This window comes from Hyperolius riggenbachi, chromosome 5, assembly GCF_040937935.1.
Source record: "Hyperolius riggenbachi isolate aHypRig1 chromosome 5, aHypRig1.pri, whole genome shotgun sequence".
Taxonomy (NCBI): domain Eukaryota; kingdom Metazoa; phylum Chordata; class Amphibia; order Anura; family Hyperoliidae; genus Hyperolius; species Hyperolius riggenbachi.
Window position 1 is genome coordinate 97,236,559 of NC_090650.1, and position 22,438 is coordinate 97,258,996.

Sequence of the window (22,438 nt, forward strand, 5' to 3'; positions counted from 1 at the left end):
GCCACAAAGTATTACATTTTAAGCTGAACAGGGAGGAGGTTATGGGGTGGCTGTGTACTCAGTAGTAAGATCTGCTACCTAGTAGAGATGGTCAATGGTATATCCATGATTCTGCATCAACTCTGAACTTTATGCATCCCATTGGCCCTCTCTACTCTCTAGATAATAAGCACCGACTTGTACCATCAAGCGTATGTGAAGGGATCCTTGGTCCCATTACCGATTAGGGCTTTAAAGTGAACCCGAGGCAGTTTAAAAAAAAAAAATTAGATATTTACATAGGTAGAGGGAAGTCTCTGGATAATCCAATAATAAGATTCCAGTGTCCACCACGCCCCCACCATTACCAAGCACGGACCCTATGAACATATCCGATAAGAGCTGGTTGGACATTCTTGTGACCGTGTTCCCCGTGTAATACGAACGTGGCTGTTTTGTGCGTAAGCCAAAGCCTCTTGTCCATGAGTGACTTTGTGCAACTGCGCAGGCTCGAACATACTTGCACAGGTGAGCGCAGCGGCAAACTTTCAGACGTTCCCGAGCAGCGGTGGTGGTCTTGAGAAGGACATGGAAAACCCTTTGGAGGATCCAGAGGCTCCCCTCTTCTTAGACAAGTATTCAAATTTTAATTTTAAAAATGCCTCAGGTTTGCCTTAAAGTGTCCATGTAGAGAGAGGGACATGGAAGCTGCCATATGTATTTCTATTTAAACAATACCATTTGCCTGGATGTCCTGCAGATCATTTGGACTTTAGTATTGTCCAAATCACACATCTTAAATTAAGCATATAGTTAGTGTGATCAATATTTACTAAGAGTACCTGTTCTGCATAGTTGTTCTGGGCCAGGGGCTTAAAGCCGATTACCCAACTGTGCTGAAGATCCTCTGCCTCCAATACGTTCTATATAAGGAAATAAATATGGCAATTTCCACTTCCCTCCCCATAGAGGGTCACTTTAAACTATTATATACTTATGCAAAACCCCCACTCAGGCAAAATGTTGTAGTACAATCTATCAATGCTGGAATACCTGGATGGCATTTATTGCAGGGGCAGAGTACGTCCTATGAAGAACCTCCATGTTTTGCAGCAGCTGGCTCATTTCCACCAAATATTCGTGACACTGTGAAAGATCTGTTGAATCAAAAGACAACAAACTGTGGTAAGTAAAAACTCGCCCTGACCAAATAAGGAACTCCAATAGCCACAAAAATATGAATAAATTCCTAGTGGAGAGCTTTTCTTGATCACAATTTATTATGTCTGAAAACTATCATAATATAAATATAACAAGTACCATTACTAACCACAACTACCATTACTAAAGTTCTTGTAACGGATAAAAAGAACCTGAGATGGGAATGGAAAGAAAAAATATATACATACTTGGGGCTTCCTCCAGCCCCCTCCAGGCTTATCGCTCCCTCGACTTCCTCCTTCTGGTTCTTCTGCAATTGGCCCCAGAAAGTCCTCCAGTCCAGGGCCAACTGCATATGCGCCTCCAGGCCGCGCACGCGCTCCATCTGCAGGGAGCATTCTGAGCCTGCGCAGTACCACTGCACAGGTAAAGAACACTCCTGGCGACAGGAGTGACTGTGCCAACTGGCTCTAACTGGAAGATTTTCCAGGGCCAGTTGTGGGCAAACCAGGCAGCGGAGGAGGACAGAAAGGGAGCAATAAGCCTGGAGGGGGCTGGAGGAAGCCCCAAACATTTTTTCTTTCCATTTCCATCTACGGTATACTTTAAGTTCAGTATCCAGTAAAGGTACTCTCTTGGCGAGGCGCCTGACTTGTGGCTAATCGCATTAGTTGTCACTTTTATTTGGCCTGCAGAAGTGGGCACTTACCCATTAAAACGTGTTGCCAGTGCATACTGATAAAAAAAATAAAAAAAATAAAAATCATCTAACACATGAATTTGTCTTCCTTGACGTAACCCATCTCACTCTTTTTTCATTTTATTTGGTTTTGACATATTTTATCACATATGGGCATCTCTTTACCTATATCTTATGCAGATCAGATGTCTATGACAAATCTAAGAAGATTAGCTGCATGCTTGTTTCAGGTGTGTTGCTTAGAGCCTATTCATGAGAAAGATCAGCAGAGCTGCCAGGCAACTGGCTTTATTTAAAAGGAAATAAATATGGCAGCTTCAATAGGTCTCACACCTTGTTTTCCTTTTAAGTACACAGCTATTATCTAACTGCTTTATCAGAACATTTGAAGTCCAAAAAATGCCAAATCTTTCCTATCCCGAATATGGAGAAACTCTGCTATTCTTCCCACTTTCCTTTTGAAAGCCTTTGCAAGTGAACTGCTAACATAAACGGATATTCAATATAAGTAACTAGAATGTATTCTACTACTCCAACATTGTGAATAATAACTAAACCACAATTCCATATTAAAAATTCATAGCACTTTAAATCTTAGGCGCCACATCCAGCCACACTGTACCTTTAGCACATTTATCCATATCATCGTTAGACTGGAGCCAGGATGGGACTCGGCCGCCTGCCAGCTTCAGCGAATTCTGCCGGCTGAAACGAGCTTCCTGTGGTAGTAAGTGAAAAAAAAAGAGTTGTTAGAAAATGCTTTCAGATTTATTACACTTGATGTGCCCACTTGGATGTGTAACTTGCTTCACTGTGCAAGCTACAGGATGAGAATAAAGATAAAAAATAAAACAATCATATGATTACTGTTGTAGATCTAGAAATTCTTAACACATTGCAACATAAATAAAACAGATAAGCCAACTAAAAAAATGTGTTAATTGGTATAGGACTACTCAAGGATAGCTAAGAAAGTTTATTATGAAAACTATGAGGGTCATTCAAAAAAGGAAAAGCCATTTTCTTTTCTCTGACACACACAGTATTCTTTCTGTGTAATGTAACTTGCATCTTTGCATTGCTATGTGTATCTCTTCTCTTCCTGCTCTGCTTGTCACAAGACTGCAGAACGCCTGTAACTGTTAGCAGCAGCATTAACATGAAACCCCTCCCCCCACCAAATTCCTCCAACCCACTAGTGAAGAGTGTGATGCTTCTACAAAGAGATCAAAAACCTCGTAGAAAAATGATGAAGGAAGTGATTATATGGAGGAAATAATCAGAAAATACAGGGTCCTTTAAACCCTGCGGCTGAATACATTTTTCATAACTTAGCTTAGCTCTCCTTACGTAGTCCTTTATATCTATTAATACATTGCAGTTAGTCTAGTTCAATTTGGATGGAAGGTACACTATCTATTGCCATTATAATATGTAGTTATGGATGTTTAGAGCCATTTTAGCTATGATTTATTTATGATTCAAGCAGATTATGAAATTAAAATAAGTAAAGGGAGGCATGCTTTGTAAAGGAATCCAATCCCAGACGTATACAAGTAATGCAGCAACATCTGAGAGCTGGTGTTCAAAATCATTTTGCGGATACTATTACAAATATAAAAATTGTTTTAAGGAAAGTACACTGTGCAAAAAATTAAAGGGAACAGACAAATAAGACATCCTAGATCTGAATGAATGAATGAAATATTCATATTAAACATGGCCGGTTCAAATAACAATTGGGCCCTAGGGCAAGATCAGCCTGGGGGCCCCCCAACAGACACCCCCGACCTAAAAGCGTCATTAGAGGTCCTTTGTTGCAGCCAAATCTCCCTCCTGAGCCCCTGAGCTGGCTGCTGACCCTCCCCCAATCACCTCCCAACTTAACAGACTCTGTAGAGTCCCTGGGGAGCAACAGTTAAGATGGGGGAGGGACAACTTGGGGGCCCCTACAGGCTCTGGGGCCCTGGAGCAATTGCCCATTTTTTCCTATGGTAGCTCCGGCCCTGATATTAAATACTTCATTCTTTACATAGTTGAATGTACTGACAACAAAACTGCACACAAATTATCAATGGAAATCAAATTTATCAACCCATGGAGGTCTGGATTTGAAGTCACACTCAAAATTAAAGTGGAAAAACTGCTATAGGTTGATCCATCTTTGATGTAATGTGCTTAAAAAAAGCACTCAGTCCTGACTCAAACAGAAAGTGACTACAGTGTGACCCTCACTAATAAGAAATTCAAACTATAAAACACTTTCCTAGTAGAAAATGGCTTCTGAAAGCAAACAAGAGATAAAAAGGGGAATTTCTTATCAGTCAGGGTCACACTGTAGTCACTTTCTGTCTGAGTCAGGACTGAGTCAGCCACTTATATACCTGATATTTAACTTTTTCAGGCAGAGAAAAAAAAAGGAACACAGCATAGTTATTTGTGTGCTAGGCACTGTACATACACGTCTATCTCATCAGGTCACGTCACTTCGGGTATCCTTTAAAGGATAACTGCAGCAAGAGGGATATGGAGGCTACCTCTCCATCGTCCTGCGCTGCCTGGATCCTTCACAATTTGGCTTGGTAATTACGCTAGTATGCACTGCGCATGTGCAGCCCTGCCGCGCACTCACCTCGTCAAGCTCTTGTCACCGGGAGAGTTCTGCACCTGCACAGTACTACTGCGCAGTTGCAAAATGCTCCTTGCCGCAGGGGCCCAACAGGGCAGCACAGGCGGCTGGACTGCACCAACTGATGGATGCTTAGGCCAACATGCTATCATACGGTTACTTGTGATAAATTACAATGTCGGCTTTTAATGCACTGTACTACTTAGCACCTTGTACGTTTAGCACTTTTTGTTCCCCTGAGGAAGGTCTCCATTTATAGAGGGACCGAAACATGTCGGGTTGTTAATGTGTGTGTGTGTGTGGGGGGGGGGGGGGGGGGGGGGGTTGTATGTATCAGTGCAGTTAGAGGAGTGAATTTACCCCTTGCAATGTAAGCTGAGGATATTACCATTAATTTGTATCACCTTCCACTGTTCTATCACCAAACTAGTGTTAGCAGCGCCACTACGTATTTATCTTTGATCTTTCATTCAAAGTTATGTTTTATTTATTTTTTCCTCTTTCAAGGCTAATCTGTGTTTAAATATTTAAATCAGGTGTGTGTTCTGTCTGGAATTACTGGGCTTCCTACTGGAGGATCCAGGTGGCCTGGGAAGAGGGACCAGTCAGTCTGAAAAAGCTTATGGAAGCTGCAGGTATGTACATTTTTCTTTTATTTGCATCATCTCAGGTACCCTTTAAGGACTACCAGTTGCCTGGCTATCCTGCTGATCCTCTGCCTCTAAAACTTTTAGCCATAGATCCTGAACAAGCTTAGGCACTTCAGGTGTTTCTGACATTGTCAGAGCTGTCAAGATTAGCCGCATGCTTGTTTCTGGTGTTATACAGAAACTACAGCAGACAAATAGATCAGCAGGGCTACCAGGCAACTGGCATTGTTTAAAAGGAAACAAATATGGCAGTCTTCATATTATTCTCACTTCGGTTGTCACTTAAAGCAGACCATTTCATTAGGCACCTATCCTGAGTAGCTTTCATTTTCTGCGATCATTTCAGTTGAGAGTTGAAGTCTCAAGAGGAGAAGAGGCTGGCACTGCACTAAGGCTCAGCTCCAGGCAACTGCTCTGTCAGCTTGGTTTACCTAGGGCACAGCTGTCAAACTCAAGGCCCTCAGGCCAAAAGTAGCCCTCCTTGCCATTTTATGTAGCCCTTAAGAGCTTCAAATTTCCATCACCATCTCCCCACATAGCAGAATATTGCAGAGGAGCCGCGTCATATCTACCTGCTCTAGTTGTGCACCGAGTCTATTTTGTTCCTCCTTGCAGTCACACACTCTGTGCTTCCATACCATCTTCTCCCGATCATGTGACATGCATTTAGAGACAGAGGTATGCAGGTTAGAGCGTGTGGCTGTAACAAAGATCAGAGGAGACTCAACACCGCACTGGAGAAGGTAAATGTTAAACTCATCCACAGTGCTACGCTACAGAAGTGGGGGGGAGCAGACTCCCCCCTACCCCCCCACCACGGTCGCTATAGTTACACCACTTAGCTTTAGATGGTCTAAAAAAATGTTGAATCTTAATAAAAGATTGAGGCCCATGACAGACTACGTTTTAGATTTTGGCACCTTACGTGATTAAGTTTGTGACCTCTGACCTGGAGGGACTTCTCTACCATTCTTTTGAAGAGAAAAAGTCATTAGGCAGAATGTGAGTACAGGTTAGCCAGCTACATGCAGCCATTCTCAGTTTTACATTTACTTCAGGTACACTTTAAAGCCCCAACTTGCAATCAGCGAACTTGGCTGCTATTTACTTTGACTATGGTCCTTTTACTCACACGTAGTATGACTCCAGGTACTGAGATTTCCTACTTTTAACAGAAAAGAAGATATGCCACCACTGATAAGCCAAAAGTACCTAAACCCATTTCGGATTGATGGTGATCACTGGAATAATTCAAACCTTAAAGTATACCAGAGATGAAATGTGATGAGATAGACATCAGTATGCACAGTGGCAAGAACACAAACACCTGTGCTGTGCTCTTTTTCTTTTTTTCCCCTGCCTGAAAGAGTTAATATCCAGCTATGTATCTGACAGTGTTTCTCCAGTTGGGGTATAGCATCCCCCATTGATAAATGACAGCTATAAAAAAAAAAAAAAAAAAAAAACTTTGCTAAGCAGAAAACTGGGCTTTTGACTGCAATGCATAGATATAATGGCCAATAGTTAATGTATTTTCCCTTTGGGATGCTTTAGATTAGCTATTCTCAACCGGGGTTCCCTGAGATCCCTTCAGGGGTTCCACAGCATTTTTGCCACATTTGCAGGACAAAATAGTCCTGCTTCCCCATTTTCTATTGGTGCGTCCAGCGGATTTATCTAATCTGCGACACATCTCCCAGCTCTCCTATTGGGCTGCTTAAGTGCCCATCATGCTTCAAACAGGAGGCGGAGAGCTAGCCAGTGTGCGGCAAGTGTGAAGGAGATGAGCCTGAGCGGTAGTGATGGCCAGTACAAGATGAGCAAAGCAGCACGGAGGAGAGGAAGAAAACAAGATAGAGGCAGCTACATACGGTGAGTATGTTCCCCCTTCTCCCCTAATCACTAGGCACTGAGCACCGTATATTTTTTGAGGGGGAGATGCATGTGCTGTGCTGTGCATTCAATTGCAGCCAGTTCTCACTTCCAGCCAGGCCTACCTACCCACCCACAACTTGCTTTGTGCACAGGGAGTCATGCAGGGGTTGGTTCTGGAATGCTGCACTCATTGGGGTTCTTAGTGACATAGCTGACACTTCACTTGACACATGACATGTGCCCATTCAAATTTCACTGCCACCAATGCTGGTGTGTGTGTGTGTGTGTGTGTGTGTGTGTGTGTGTGTGTGGTGAAGGTGGTGGTGTGTGTGTGTGTGTGGTGAAGGTGGTGGTGTGTGTGTGTGTGGTGGTGGTGGTGGTGGTGGTGGTGGTGGTGGTGGTGTGTGTGTGTGTGTGTGTGTGTGTGTGTGTGTGTGTGTGTGTGTGTGTGTGTGTGTGTGTGTGTGTGTGTGTGTGTGTGTGTGTGTGTGTGTGTGTGTGTGTGTGTGTGTGTGTGTGTGTGTGTGTGTGTGTGTGTGTGTGTGTGTGTGTGTGTGTGTGTGTGTGTGTGTGTGTGTGATGTGTGTGTGGGGGGGGGGAGAGGGGGACTGTTGGCATTCTTATATGAGGTGATTGCTGCACTGTGGGGTAATTGTTTCCAATTTTATATGGGGGAATTGCTAAACTGTGGGGTAATTGTTGCTATTCTTATGTGGGGAGATTGCTGCACTGTGGGGTAATTGTTGCCATTCTAATGTGGGGTGATTGATGTACTATGGGGTAATTGTTGCTTTTCTCATGTGAGGTGATTGCTACACTGTGGGGTAGTTGTTGCACTTCATATTTGGGGAGATTTCTGCACTGTGGGGTAATGGTTGCTATTCTAATGTGAGGTGATTCGTGTGATGTGGGGTAATTGTTGCATTTCATTTTTGGGGTAATTTGGCACTTTAGGGTAATCATTGCCATTCTTATGTGGGGTGATTGCTGCACATCATATGTGGAGTAATTGTTACATTTAACATTTGGGTGCGATTGCTGCATTTGTAACATGGGGTAGTGATTGCTGTGTATGTAATATGACACTGGTACTATTGTGTCATGACACTAACTCATAAAAGTGGCGTGAATTTATGCAGGGGTTCCCCGAGACCTGAAAAATTTTGTAGGAGTTGAGAAAGGCTGCTTTAGACACTGCAATTGAGCAGAGACAATAAAACATTAAATCTGATTTGTAAATGTTTATACACAAAATAAAACCATGAGATGTCTAAAAAGGGTCATTTCCAGGAAGAGGAAGACAGATTCAATTGTTTATCTCATCGGTTTATTTTTACCTCAGGTTCACTTTAACACATGCCCTTTCTACAGATTATAGCCAACAGAGCAAGTCTCAATAATTTTGACGCACTGTATCAAATATAAAATAAATCTTGCACGGAGCATCAGTAGGAGAGTATACGTGAGATTTTCAGCACAGATCCTAAAAACAACGTGAATTGCCAGCAGCAAATGAATGCTAACGAAAGTTTTGGATAACTTTCTCCAGCATGAAAACAGCAATGAATTTCTATTCATGTCAAACCTGCTATTACCGCTGCCCTATTCACAGCTGTATGCTGGCACTGAATGCTATTTGCAGAGCAGACACGGCACTGGCTGAGCTAATGCCAAACACGCATCTATCACTGCCTGTGTACAGGGACTGTCTCATAGTGTAATCAATCAGTAATAAAAGCAGCTGCACAGCAGGGTATCATACACAACATAAGAATATAGTTCAGCGTGGGGGCAAAGGAGCAACAGACGCACAACAGACACTCTGCCTCCAGAAAACAGATAGAGCTCCCTTAGCAGCCTTATCAGAAAACAGAATGTACTCTCCACTACTATCTGCAGAATAAGTAATTTAGAGGATTTCTTTGCATGAACAAGGAGATACCATGGAACAAGAGGGCAGAAGATGATATGCTGCTGGATGGAAATTGAGCACTGCTGGATGGACATGTGTGTCCAGTGCATGTGTTCCTTTCTAACCACACCCACTCAAACCTGGACCAGATAAGGACTGAGATTAAATGGAGCCCTAGGCAAGGAAGTAACTTTAGCTGCCCTTTATGGTCCTTTCAGTAAGCGGAGGTCACACACGCACCCCACTTGCTGTACAGCCATGTGGCGCACCAATATGGAGGTACAGCGGACAGGTAAATAATTTTAATGCACAGGCACATATAACATTTGGGGGAAAGTGGCAGGGTGGTTCCATCACGTTCGTCAGTCGCGATTTTGCACAACATTACCACCACACACTCGAGCTGGCATGTCGGTTGGATATTTTCCAGCATGTCCAATCAAAACATTCCACCAATTTCAGCCCAAAATCAGTTGAATCATTGATCGGGCATGCTTGTTGTGGCACCGATTTTTATTCCATAATAATGATTATTGAATCGGATGGTCGATCTCCCGCCAAATCGCTAGATTATATGGCCACCTTAAGGCAAGATGCTCAGCAGGACAGCCAGGCAATTATTATTGATTCAAGAAAATAAATGTCAGCCTCCATATCCCTCTCATCTCAGATGTCTTTTAAGCTCCATAGACACATTCATACCTGGTAAAAATAAATTGATGTCTGATATTGATCGTTACACAGGTACCACCATACACCCACTGGTATTTGATCAGACGTCATCAGACAATTGATTAAATGCCGAACTGACTGCTGCCACTACTAGCTTTCTACTGGCCAGTGCAACACAATGCTATAAGGAACGCTGATCATGTGATGGGTGTGTCCACCCACCTGTCATGTCAATCTGAAAAATAATGGCTTTACCAAAACAATACACAATCAATATTTCAGTGAAAGTCCCAGGTCAGTTAGCACACCATCAATTAATGCAGAATTGTTTTATTCTTCAATGCAGGTGTTAACACAATAATTTTCTCACACAGCCCCCTAGTGACAAGTGGCCACAAATGCACATTACAGCAGTACTAATTAAAAGCAAGGAAATGTAACAAGTAAGAAATAAAAAAAAAAAGTGCTAAAATAAATTGGCCTCGAGCACTTGCAATCCTCTAAATAAATTGGCTGCATAAGGGTTAAGATAATTCAGAAGCAATCGGGGGGTCCTTGAACGTTCATGCAGGGTCCACGAAACACATCTGTCCACGTTTCTATAGGACAAGAGGCTAAATGATTAAGAGTCTAAATAGGAAACGCAGCAGTGCAAAGCAAAAAATAATTATTTAGAATCAATAGTCTCAGAAAAATGTAATGAAATACAGAAAGCTTAAAAAACAACCATCTTGGTGATGTTTGTATTCCTTAAGCGCGATATCAGGATGGTGGCAGTAATAAATCTCTATTAAGGCTATCGCTGTGGAAATGAAATGCCTGATACATAAAACCTGCAAGAAACTGGAAAAGGTGGAGGTGTTACCCAGGGAAATTAATGAAAATTAATGATTTCTAAACAGAGCTACAAAATGGACAGATTGAATAGGAATTATCACTTCAGTCAAAACCAACTATTTTCCTAACTTTTATTTGCGTTAACACCTGACAATTTGCCAGCAGGCTAGCTAAAGCTCTGAGTACAGCCAATAGATTTTTGTCACCCAAAAAGATTGTTAGTGATCATTTTGGGAGATGGCGTACTGTCTGCATGGGCCACCCCAATATCAGAGTCTTCCTTTGTTCAGGCAGCTATAACTGTGTCCCTGATGAAGGTGCAAACTATGTCTCCTATGTCTTCCCCCACTGCTCTCTCTGTGGGACAATACATGCTGCTAGGCAACAAGTAAAGCAGTCATGTCGGTACATTCACTTCTATAAAGCTGTCACTCGACCATATGCTGGTGTACATTTTGGGAAACAGGTCTTAAAAGTGTAAATGAGTTAAAGCTGCATATTATTCAGAATCCTTCTTGATATTTTTGGATAAAAATCTAGCATGTATACAAATGTCCCCTAACTAGAGTTGAGCTGAAATTTTCGTAATTTCGCATTACTATAATTACGCATGCGAAATTTGCGATTACGATGCGAAATTAGCGTAGCGAAATTGCCATTAAAATCGTAATTGAAAATACCGTAAGCGTAATTTTCAACGTGAAATTTCGCGTTTCGTTCATGCCGTAATTTCGCATTAAACGCTACCGTAATTTCGCGTTAAACCGTAACGCTCCGTATAATATAAAAAAGCCGCCGACTTTAAGGGTTAATAGCAAAGCCCCCTTAAATGCTAAGAGCCTCAAATTTGGAGAATATATTAAGGAGATCAGGAGGAATAAGAGGAAAAATTTTTTTTTCAAAAAGACCTTATAGTTTTTGAGAAAATCGATGTTAAAGTTTCAAAGTAAAAATGTATACATTTAAAAACCCGCCGATTTTAACGGTTAATAGCAAAGCCTGCTTAAAGTTTAGGAACACCAAATTCCTAGGGTATATTAAGGGGATCAGTGGGAATAAGAGGAAAAATTTTTTTTTTCAAAAACACCTTATAGTTTTTGAGAAAATCGACTTTTAAGTTTCAAGGGCAAAAATGTCTTTTAAATGCGGAAAATGTCAGTTTTTTTTGCACAGGTAACAATAGTGTATTATTTTCATAGATTCCCCCAAGTGGGAAGAGTTTTACTTACTTCGTTCTGAGTGTGGGAAATATAAAAAAAAAACGACGTGGGGTCCCCCCTCCCAGACCTCTTTAACCCCTTGTCCCCCATGCAGGCTGGGATAGCCAGAATGCGGAGCACCGGCCGCGTGGGGCTCCGCACCCTGACTATACCAGCCCGCATGGTCCATGGATTGGGGGGTCTCGGAAGGGGAGGGGCAGCCAAGCTTTCCCCTCCCCCTCCGAGCCCTTGTCCAATCCAAGGACAAGGGGCTCTTCTCCACCTCCGATGGGCGGTGGAGGTGGAGGCCGCGATTTCCTGGGTGGGGGGTTCATGGTGGAATCTGGGAGTCCCCTTTAAAAAAGGGGCCCCCAGATGCCCACCCCCCTCCCAGGAGAAATGAGTATAGAGGTACTTGTAGTACCCCTTACCCATTTCCTTTAAGAGTTAAAAGTAAATAAACACACATACACATAGAAAAAGTATTTTAATTGAACAAAAAACATAACCACGAAAAAAGTCCTTTAATATTCTTAATTAACCATTAATACTTACCTGTCCCTTTAAATAAATGATCCCACGCAATATCCTCGGAAATGTTCTATCAGTTACAATGTAACAAAGTTATTACAATATAACAACTTTGTTACATTGTAACTACGCCGCACCCGACGTCACTCACCGCCGCCGCCGCGTCTGCGCTGCAGGACCCGACAGAGCTCTGAGCTATAGCTCAGAGCTCTCGAAAGCATCTTTGTATTTGGGCTCCAAGGAGCCCCATTGGTCCTTAGCAGACCAATGGGGTTCCTTCTGATTTGAAGGAACCCCATTGGTCTGCTAAGGACCAATGGGGCTCCTTGGAGCCCAAATACAAAGATGCTTCTCAGAGCTCTGAGCTATATAGCTCAGAGCTCTGTCGGGTCCGTGCAGGACGCTAAGTCCCCGCCGGCTCCGCTGCCCTCCCCGCCTCTCCCGCATGTCACCCACATGTCACCCACATGTGGGTGACATGTGGGTGACAGATGTGGGCGGGGTGGACAGCGGGAGCTGCGGGGACTTAGCGTCCTGCACGGACGCGTATGCGGCGGCTGAGCGGCGTCGGGTGCGGCGTAGTTACAATGTAACAAAGTTGTTACATAATAACTTTGTTACATTGTAACTGATAGAACATTTCCGAGGATATTGCGTGGGATCATTTATTTAAAGGGACAGGTAAGTATTAATGGTTAATTAAGAATATTAAAGGACTTTTTTCGTGGTTATGTTTTTTGTTCAATTAAAATACTTTTTCTATGTATTTGTGTGTTTATTTACTTTTAACTCTTAAAGGAAATGGGTAAGGGGTACTACAAGTACCTCTATACTCATTTCTCCTGGGAGGGGGGTGGGCATCTGGGGGACCCCTTTTTAAAGGGGACTCCCAGATTCCACCATGAACCCCCCACCCAGGAAATCGCGGCCTCCACCTCCACCGCCCATCGGAGGTGGAGAAGAGCCCCTTGTCCTTGGATTGGACAAGGGCTCGGAGGGGGAGGGGAAAGCTTGGCTGCCCCTCCCCTTCCGAGACCCCCCAATCCATGGACCATGCGGGCTGGTATAGTCAGGGTGCGGAGCCCCACGCGGCCGGTGCTCCGCATTCTGGCTATCCCAGCCTGCATGGGGGACAAGGGGTTAAAGAGGTCTGGGAGGGGGGACCCCACGTCGGTTTTTTTTTATATTTCCCACACTCAGAACGAAGTAAGTAAAACTCTTCCCACTTGGGGGAATCTATGAAAATAATACACTATTGTTACCTGTGCAAAAAAAACTGACATTTTCCGCATTTAAAAGACATTTTCGCCCTTGAAACTTAAAAATCGATTTTCTCAAAAACTATAAAAAATTTTTTTCCTCTTATTCCCACTGATCCCCTTAATATACCCTGGGAATTTGGTGTTCCTAAACTTTAAGCAGGCTTTGCTATTAACCGTTAAAGTCGGCGGGTTTTTAAATGTTTACATTTTTACTTTGAAACTTTAACATCGATTTTCTCAAAAACTATAAGGTCTTTTCGAAAAAAATTTTTTTCCTCTTATTCCTCCTGATCTCCTTAATATATTCTCCAAATTTGAGGCTCTTAGCATTTAAGGGGGCTTTGCTATTAACCCTTAAAGTCGGCGGCTTTTTTATATTATACGGAGCGTTACGGTTTAACGCGAAATTACGGTAGCGTTTAATGCGAAATTACGGCATGATACGACTGTAATGCGAAAATTACGCGAAAATTACGCTTACGCGAAATTTCGCGAAATCCTTCTTCATTACGATTATGTACTTACGGCCATAATCGTAATTACACAAATTACGCGAAATTTCGCAAAATCGTAATTAGGTCATTACGCTCATCTCTACCCCTAACGCTTAATTATAAACAATATAACGTTTCTCCACCAGAAGGAGCTGTAGCATTCTCTCAGGTGGAGAAACTTTATATTGTTTATAACATTTTTTTCAAATTAATGTATATACTGGAGTATAAGACTAGAAATGTAGGTCTAATTCACTTCATAAAAGTATAGGGGTCGACTTATACACGAGTCACTGGCAACACTGAGCACAATGGGTTATGTGTGTACTAATAGTGACATTCCCATTTGCTGCAATTTACCCTGTGGCAAGTGATACTTTGAGGAAAGGAAATGCCAAGAAAACACAGGTCTAAAAGTCCTGGCCACAACAATTAACAAGGAAAGAGGCAGGGGGGAAATACTGGGCTGCACAGAAGGTAGTGAATAATTACAGCACTTGGGGGTCTGGAGGAGGTATTGGCTGCACTTAAGGGACAGGAGGGGTTAATGGCTGCAATACTGTATGCAGTGCAGTCATTACCCCTCCTGAGCCCCAAGTGCAGCCATTAACTTTGCTGGGTAGACTTATTCTTGAGTCAATAAAAAATCGAGCTTAAGAGCTTTAAATATTGGATTCTACTTATACACAAGGTCGACTTGTATTCAAGTATATACGGTAATAATGGTCTGAGCTGAGGTTTTTAATTATTTATTATCCAACTGATCTGGTAATCCACGTTGAGCAACAGGCTCTGAAATTAAAAACAATGGTGCATGAGCCAGCCTGGGGCCCCGGGAACTCTCACTGCCCGGGGCCCCAGAACCAGCATCTAACACCATATGTGAGCGCAGCCAAACCCTTGGAGCTGCCACCCCCAAGGCCTGTCTCCTACTGCTCTAAAACTTACCAAACACACAAATGGAGAAACTCACTCCCAAACAGTTCTCTGCTGCTTTATAAAGCCTGCAGGCTGCTTATAAGCCAATGAGAAGTGCACACATATAATACACCTAGCTTGCAGTGATTAATCAAGCAGAAGCTGAGCAAGTCAGCCAGTCAGTTGGAGAGGGCTTCAGTTGCATATAGACAATGGCTATATGACCAGCAGGGGGCACCAGCGTGCAGGATATGCCCTCCCTCTCATCTGCCCCCCTCCTAACTAAACTGCATGGGATACTACAATAAAATTAAAAACAATGGTGCATGAGCCAGCCTGGGGCCCCGGGAACTCTCACTGCCCGGGGCCCCAGAACCAGCATCTAACACCATATGTGAGCGCAGCCAAACCCTTGGAGCTGCCACCCCCAAGGCCTGTCTCCTACTGCTCTAAAACTTACCAAACACACAAATGGAGAAACTCACTCCCAAACCGTTCTCTGCTGCTTTATAAAGCCTGCAGGCTGCTTATAAGCCAATGAGAAGTGCACACATATAATACACCTAGCTTGCAGTGATTAATCAAGCAGAAGCTGAGCAAGTCAGCCAGTCAGTTGGAGAGGGCTTCAGTTGCATATAGACAATGGCTATATGACCAGCAGGGGGCACCAGCGTGCAGGATATGCCCTCTCATCTGCCCCCCTCCTAACTAAACTGCATGGGATACTACAATAAAATTTAAAAACAATGGTGCATGAGCCAGCCTGGGGCCCCGGGAACTCTCACTGCCCGGGGCCCCAGAACCAGCATCTAACACCATATGTGAGCGCAGCCAAACCCTTGGAGCTGCCACCCCCAAGGCCTGTCTCCTACTGCTCTAAAACTTACCAAACACACAAATGGAGAAACTCACTCCCAAACAGTTCTCTGCTGCTTTATAAAGCCTGCAGGCTTTATAAAGCAGCAGAGAACTGTTTGGGAGTGAGTTTCTCCATTTGTGTGTTTGGTAAGTTTTAGAGCAGTAGGAGACAGGCCTTGGGGGTGGCAGCTCCAAGGGTTTGGCTGCGCTCACATATGGTGTTAGATGCTGGTTCTGGGGCCCCGGGCAGTGAGTTCCCGGGGCCCCAGGCTGGCTCATGCACCATTGTTTTTAATTTTATTGTAGTATCCCATGCAGTTTAGTTAGGAGGGGGGCAGATGAGAGGGCATATCCTGCACGCTGGTGCCCCCTGCTGGTCATATAGCCATTGTCTATATGCAACTGAAGCCCTCTCCAACTGACTGGCTGACTTGCTCAGCTTCTGCTTGATTAATCACTGCAAGCTAGGTGTATTATATGTGTGCACTTCTCATTGGCCTATAAGCAGCCTGCAGGCTTTATAAAGCAGCAGAGAACTGTTTGGGAGTGAGTTTCTCCATTTGTGTGTTTGGTAAGTTTTAGAGCAGTAGGAGACAGGCCTTGGGGGTGGCAGCTCCAAGGGTTTGGCTGCGCTCACATATGGTGTTAGATGCTGGTTCTGGGGCCCCGGGCAGTGAGAGTTCCCGGGGCCCCAGGCTGGCTCATGCACCATTGTTTTTAATTTTATTGTAGTATCCCATGCAGTTTAGTTAGGAGGGGGGCAGATGAGAGGGCATATCCTGCACGCTGGTGCCCCCTGCTGGTCATATAGCCATTGTCTATATGCAACTGAAGCCCTCTCCAACTGACTGGCTGACTTGCTCAGCTTCTGCTTGATTAATCACTGCAAGCTAGGTGTATTATATGTGTGCACTTCTCATTGGCTTATAAGCAGCCTGCAGGCTTTATAAAGCAGCAGAGAACTGTTTGGGAGTGAGTTTCTCCATTTGTGTGTTTGGTAAGTTTTAGAGCAGTAGGAGACAGGCCTTGGGGGTGGCAGCTCCAAGGGTTTGGCTGCGCTCACATATGGTGTTAGATGCTGGTTCTGGGGCCCCGGGCAGTGAGAGTTCCCGGGGCCCCAGGCTGGCTCATGCACCATTGTTTTTAATTTTATTGTAGTATCCCATGCAGTTTAGTTAGGAGGGGGGCAGATGAGAGGGCATATCCTGCACGCTGGTGCCCCCTGCTGGTCATATAGCCATTGTCTATATGCAACTGAAGCCCTCTCCAACTGACTGGCTGACTTGCTCAGCTTCTGCTTGATTAATCACTGCAAGCTAGGTGTATTATATGTGTGCACTTCTCATTGGCTTATAAGCAGCCTGCAGGCTTTATAAAGCAGCAGAGAACTGTTTGGGAGTGAGTTTCTCCATTTGTGTGTTTGGTAAGTTTTAGAGCAGTAGGAGACAGGCCTTGGGGGTGGCAGCTCCAAGGGTTTGGCTGCGCTCACATATGGTGTTAGATGCTGGTTCTGGGGCCCCGGGCAGTGAGAGTTCCCGGGGCCCCAGGCTGGCTCATGCACCATTGTTTTTAATTTTATTGTAGTATCCCATGCAGTTTAGTTAGGAGGGGGGCAGATGAGAGGGCATATCCTGCACGCTGGTGCCCCCTGCTGGTCATATAGCCATTGTCTATATGCAACTGAAGCCCTCTCCAACTGACTGGCTGACTTGCTCAGCTTCTGCTTGATTAATCACTGCAAGCTAGGTGTATTATATGTGTGCACTTCTCATTGGCTTATAAGCAGCCTGCAGGCTTTATAAAGCAGCAGAGAACTGTTTGGGAGTGAGTTTCTCCATTTGTGTGTTTGGTAAGTTTTAGAGCAGTAGGAGACAGGCCTTGGGGGTGGCAGCTCCAAGGGTTTGGCTGCGCTCACATATGGTGTTAGATGCTGGTTCTGGGGCCCCGGGCAGTGAGAGTTCCCGGGGCCCCAGGCTGGCTCATGCACCATTGTTTTTAATTTTATTGTAGTATCCCATGCAGTTTAGTTAGGAGGGGGGCAGATGAGAGGGCATATCCTGCACGCTGGTGCCCCCTGCTGGTCATATAGCCATTGTCTATATGCAACTGAAGCCCTCTCCAACTGACTGGCTGACTTGCTCAGCTTCTGCTTGATTAATCACTGCAAGCTAGGTGTATTATATGTGTGCACTTCTCATTGGCTTATAAGCAGCCTGCAGGCTTTATAAAGCAGCAGAGAACTGTTTGGGAGTGAGTTTCTCCATTTGTGTGTTTGGTAAGTTTTAGAGCAACAGGCTCTGATCAAGTGACACTTGAGCATATTTAAAATTTAACCCAAGGTGAGAAACCTATTGAGACTGCCATATCCATTTCCTTATAAACAATCCCAGTTGCCTGGCAGTCCTGGTCATCTTTCTGGTCAGAAGTGTCTGATGCTGGGAATACACATGGAGTTTTTTGGGGGGCAGATGTACCTTTCGATCGATTTTCGGATTGTTTTTCCGATCGATTTCCATTCACTTCTATGAGAAAATCGCTTAGAAAAACGATTGAAATCAGATCGCACCTCTCCGAAATTATCTATCGAGCCATCTATCTGACAAAAAAAACTCATTGTGTATTCCCAGCATAAATCACACACCTGGTACAACCATGCAGCTAATCTTGTCAGATTTCTGTCAGAAACATCTGATCTGCAGGCTAAAAGTATTAGAGGCAGAGGTTTAGCAGGGCAGCCAGGCAATGTGTAAAAGGAAATAAATAGGTCAGCCTCCATATGTCTCGCACCTAAGGGTCCCTTTAGGATTGTCTGGTGAAAGATGTTCAGCAGTGACCGTAGGAGTTTGAAAAAAGCAGGAATTTCTACCACAGGCATGACCACTTTGCATGAAAAGGGCTGTAATATGCTTTCTAATGTTTAATTATAAAAATACTGAAGGATCGAGTTGTGGCCTCATTAGACAATGAGAAGGCCTTTGATTCGGTGGAGTGGAGATATTTTTAGGGGGTAATGACCAAATTTGGTATTGGTGATTCCTTTATTAAAATGGTACAACTTTTATTTAAAAATCCTACTGCCAAACTTCGTATTAATGGCAAGATCTCACAGGCTTTTCCTCTGACTAGGGGTACTTGACACGGGTGTTCCCTCTCGTCGAGTTTACTTGCCTTGGCTATTGAGCCATTGGCAATTTTGATTAGACACTCCACTAGAATCTCGGGACTTAAACTGGGGAGGCTGGAAGAAAAAGTTTTGCTCTATGCGGATGATATACTCATATCTTACGAATTCAGGTCCTTCTCTCTCTACAGCCTTAGATACGGTCGACCATTTTGGTCACTGGTCAGGGCTGAAAATAAATAAAGCAAGCAAAGTCCATTCTTTTACCACTAGATAACAACTCCCCAACTGGAGATAGACCTGGTGAAGTATTAAAATGGTCCACTACATTTACTTAGCAAGGAAATGAACAGCGCTACTTAAAAACAGGCAAGTGCCTACCTGCAAAAGAGTGCAAGCCCCACTTGTGGGGTCGAATACACACCGAGCATACACATGACCTGTCTACCACTGAAGGAGGATGTTAGTTTCCTGTAACAGCTTGCATGCAACCTATTAAGTACTCGTCCCTCCCACTGCGAAGAAGTCGATCCTCCATGGGAGGGGCCTAACACTAACTAAATCCTAACCTATGTATATGCATAGCCTGGGTGCGGCTAATCAAATAAATTCGAAAATTGAAAATTGCGCAAAAGGTGGATCAGCGCAACACCAGGCTGCCTCCGAATGGCCTCCAATCAGAGGTGTGCTGAGCCCCCCCAGGTTGCATGCAAGCTGTTACAGGAAACTAACATCCTCCTTCAGTGGTAGACAGGTCATGTGTATGCTCGGTGTGTATTCGACTCCACAAGTGGGGCTTGCACTCTTTTGCAGGTAGGCACTTGCCTGTTTTTAAGTAGCGCTGTTCATTTCCTTGCTATGTACTAATTTATTTCGTTTTTGGTCAGCTGCTCCCACTTAACAGCCATGCTTTTGGTGTATATGCAGAGCTTCTGTTTGGGTTCAAGGTGCGTTTGTAGTTTCTGGGGGGGCTCAGCGCACCTCTGATTGGAGGCCATTCGGAGGCGGCCTGGTGATGCGCTGATCCACCTTTTGCGCACTACATTTACTTACTTGGGTGTACTTGGGTGTACATGTGTAATAATACAGAAAGACATTAAAACCTTCCTAACTAACAATTTTATTCCAATAATTAAAAAGGTTAAAGATAAATGCCATACATGGCAAGGGCTGGTAGGAAGAGTTAACGCGGTTAAAATGATGCTACTTCCCAAGTTCACATATATCTTCCGTAATTCCCAGTTTTGGATGCCCAAAAAATACTTTACCGAAACAAACAGAATTTTAATTCCTTTCATTTGGTCAAATAAACTCCCCCGTATGTCATTTAAAACGTTGGAACTACCCACATCGGAGGGTGGCCTAGCTATGCCTAACTTTCTCTACTACTTGTTGGCATCGATATTGGTCACTATAAGATGGTGGTTCTCGAGAAATGAATTTAATCCAGCAGTAGTGATAGAAGCAGCTATAATGGGTTCATTTGAAGCCCTTTTGAATTTACCTTTCAGGGGTCTGAATTCCTCCCCAGACATTACACCTGTTATGAAAACTACTATCCATGCATGGCAATTAGAGTTGGGCCGAACGGTTCGCCTGCGAACGGTTCCATGCGAACTTCAGTGGTTCGCGTTCGCGTCCCGCAGGCGAACCTTTGCGGAAGTTCGGTTCGCCCCATAATGCACATGGAGGGTCAACTTTGACCCTCTACATCACAGTCAGCAGGCCCAGTGTAGCCAATTAGGCTACACTAGCCCCTGGAGCCCCACCCCCCCTTATATAAGGCAGGCAGCGGCGGCCATTACGGTCACTCGTGTGCTGCCTGCGTTAGTGAGAGTAGGGCGAGCTGCTGCAGACTGTCTCTCAGGGAAAGATTAGTTAGGCTTAACTTGTTCCTGTCTGGCTGCATACCTGTTCTGTGAACCCACCACTGCATACCTGTGCTGTGAACCCACCACTGCATACCTGTGCTGTGAACCCACCACTGCATACCTGTGCTGTGAACCCACCACTGCATACCTGTGCTGTGAACCCACCACTGCATACCTGTGCTGTGAACCCACCACTGCATACCTGTGCTGTGAACCCACCACTGCATACCTGTGCTGTGAACCCACCACTGCATACCTGTTCTGTTCAGTGGACCCGCCACTGCATACCTGTTCATTGAACCCACCACTGCATACCTGTGCTGTGAACCCACCACTGCATACCTGTTCAGTGAACCCGCCACTGCATACCTGTTCAGTGAACCCGCCACTGCATACCTGTTCAGTGAACCCGCCACTGCATACCTGTTCTGTTCAGTGGACCCGCCACTGTATACCTGTTCAGTGAACCTGCCACTGCATACCTGTTCTGTTCAGTGGACCCGCCACTGTATACCTGTTCATTGAACCCACCACTGCATACCTGTGCTGTGAACCCACCACTGCATACCTGTTCTGTGAATCCGCCACTGTATACCTGTTCTGTTTAGTGAACCCGCCACTGTATACCTGTTCTGTTTCGTGAACCCGCCACTGCATACCTGTTCTGTTTCGTGAACCCGCCACTGCATACCTGTTCTGTTCAGTGGACCCGCCACTGTATACCTGTTCAGTGAACCCGCCACTGCATACCTGTTGTGTTCAGTGAACCTGCCACTGCATACCTGTTCTGTGAACCCGCCACTGTATACCTGTTCTGTTCAGTGGACCCGCCACTGTATACCTGTTCTGTTTAGTGAACCCGCCACTGCATACCTGTTCTGTTCAGTGGACCCGCCACTGTATACCTGTTCATTGAACCCGCCACTGCATACCTGTTCTGTACAGTGCACCCGCCACTGTATACCTGTTCAGTGAACCCGCCACTGCATACCTGTTCTGTTCAGTGGACCCGCCACTGTATACCTGTTCAGTGAACCCGCCACTGCATACCTGTTCTGTTCAGTGGACCCGCCACTGTATACCTGTTCATTGAACCCACCACTGCATACCTGTGCTGTGAACCCACCACTGCATACCTGTTCTGTGAACCCGCCACTGTATACCTGTTCTGTTTAGTGAACCCGCCACTGTATACCTGTTCTGTTTAGTGAACCCGCCACTGTATACCTGTTCAGTGAACCCGCCACTGCATACCTGTTGTGTTCAGTGAACCCGCCACTGCATACCTGTTGTGTTCAGTGAACCTGCCACTGCATACCTGTTCTGTGAACCCGCCACTGTATACCTGTTCTGTTTAGTGAACCCGCCACTGTATACCTGTTCTGTTTAGTGAACCCGCCACTGCATACCTGTTCTGTTCAGTGGACCCGCCACTGTATACCTGTTCAGTGAACCCGCCACTGCATACCTGTTGTGTTCAGTGAACCTGCCACTGCATACCTGTTCTGTGAACCCGCCACTGTATACCTGTTCTGTTCAGTGGACCCGCCACTGTATACCTGTTCAGTGAACCCGCCACTGCATACCTGTTCTGTTCAGTGGACCCGCCACTGTATACCTGTTCATTGAACCCACCACTGCATACCTGTGCTGTGAACCCACCACTGCATACCTGTTCTGTGAACCCGCCACTGTATACCTGTTCTGTTTAGTGAACCCGCCACTGTATACCTGTTCTGTTTAGTGAACCCGCCACTGTATACCTGTTC

The 22,438-nt window shown here is 44.7% G+C and overlaps 1 protein-coding gene across 6 annotated transcripts in view; it reads right to left on the minus strand.

Moving 5' to 3' along the window:
- Positions 1 to 22,438, minus strand: part of OSBPL3 (oxysterol binding protein like 3) — a 277,877-nt gene that overhangs the window by 74,865 nt on the left and 180,574 nt on the right. For all 6 annotated transcript variants that reach the window (XM_068236035.1, XM_068236040.1, XM_068236038.1 and 3 more), the window contains 2 exons: positions 2,463 to 2,559; positions 1,033 to 1,136 (listed from right to left, as the gene is read on the minus strand). In XM_068236035.1, the coding sequence (XP_068092136.1) occupies positions 1,033 to 1,136; positions 2,463 to 2,559 (201 nt within the window). The remainder of the gene's footprint in view (positions 1 to 1,032; positions 1,137 to 2,462; positions 2,560 to 22,438) is intronic.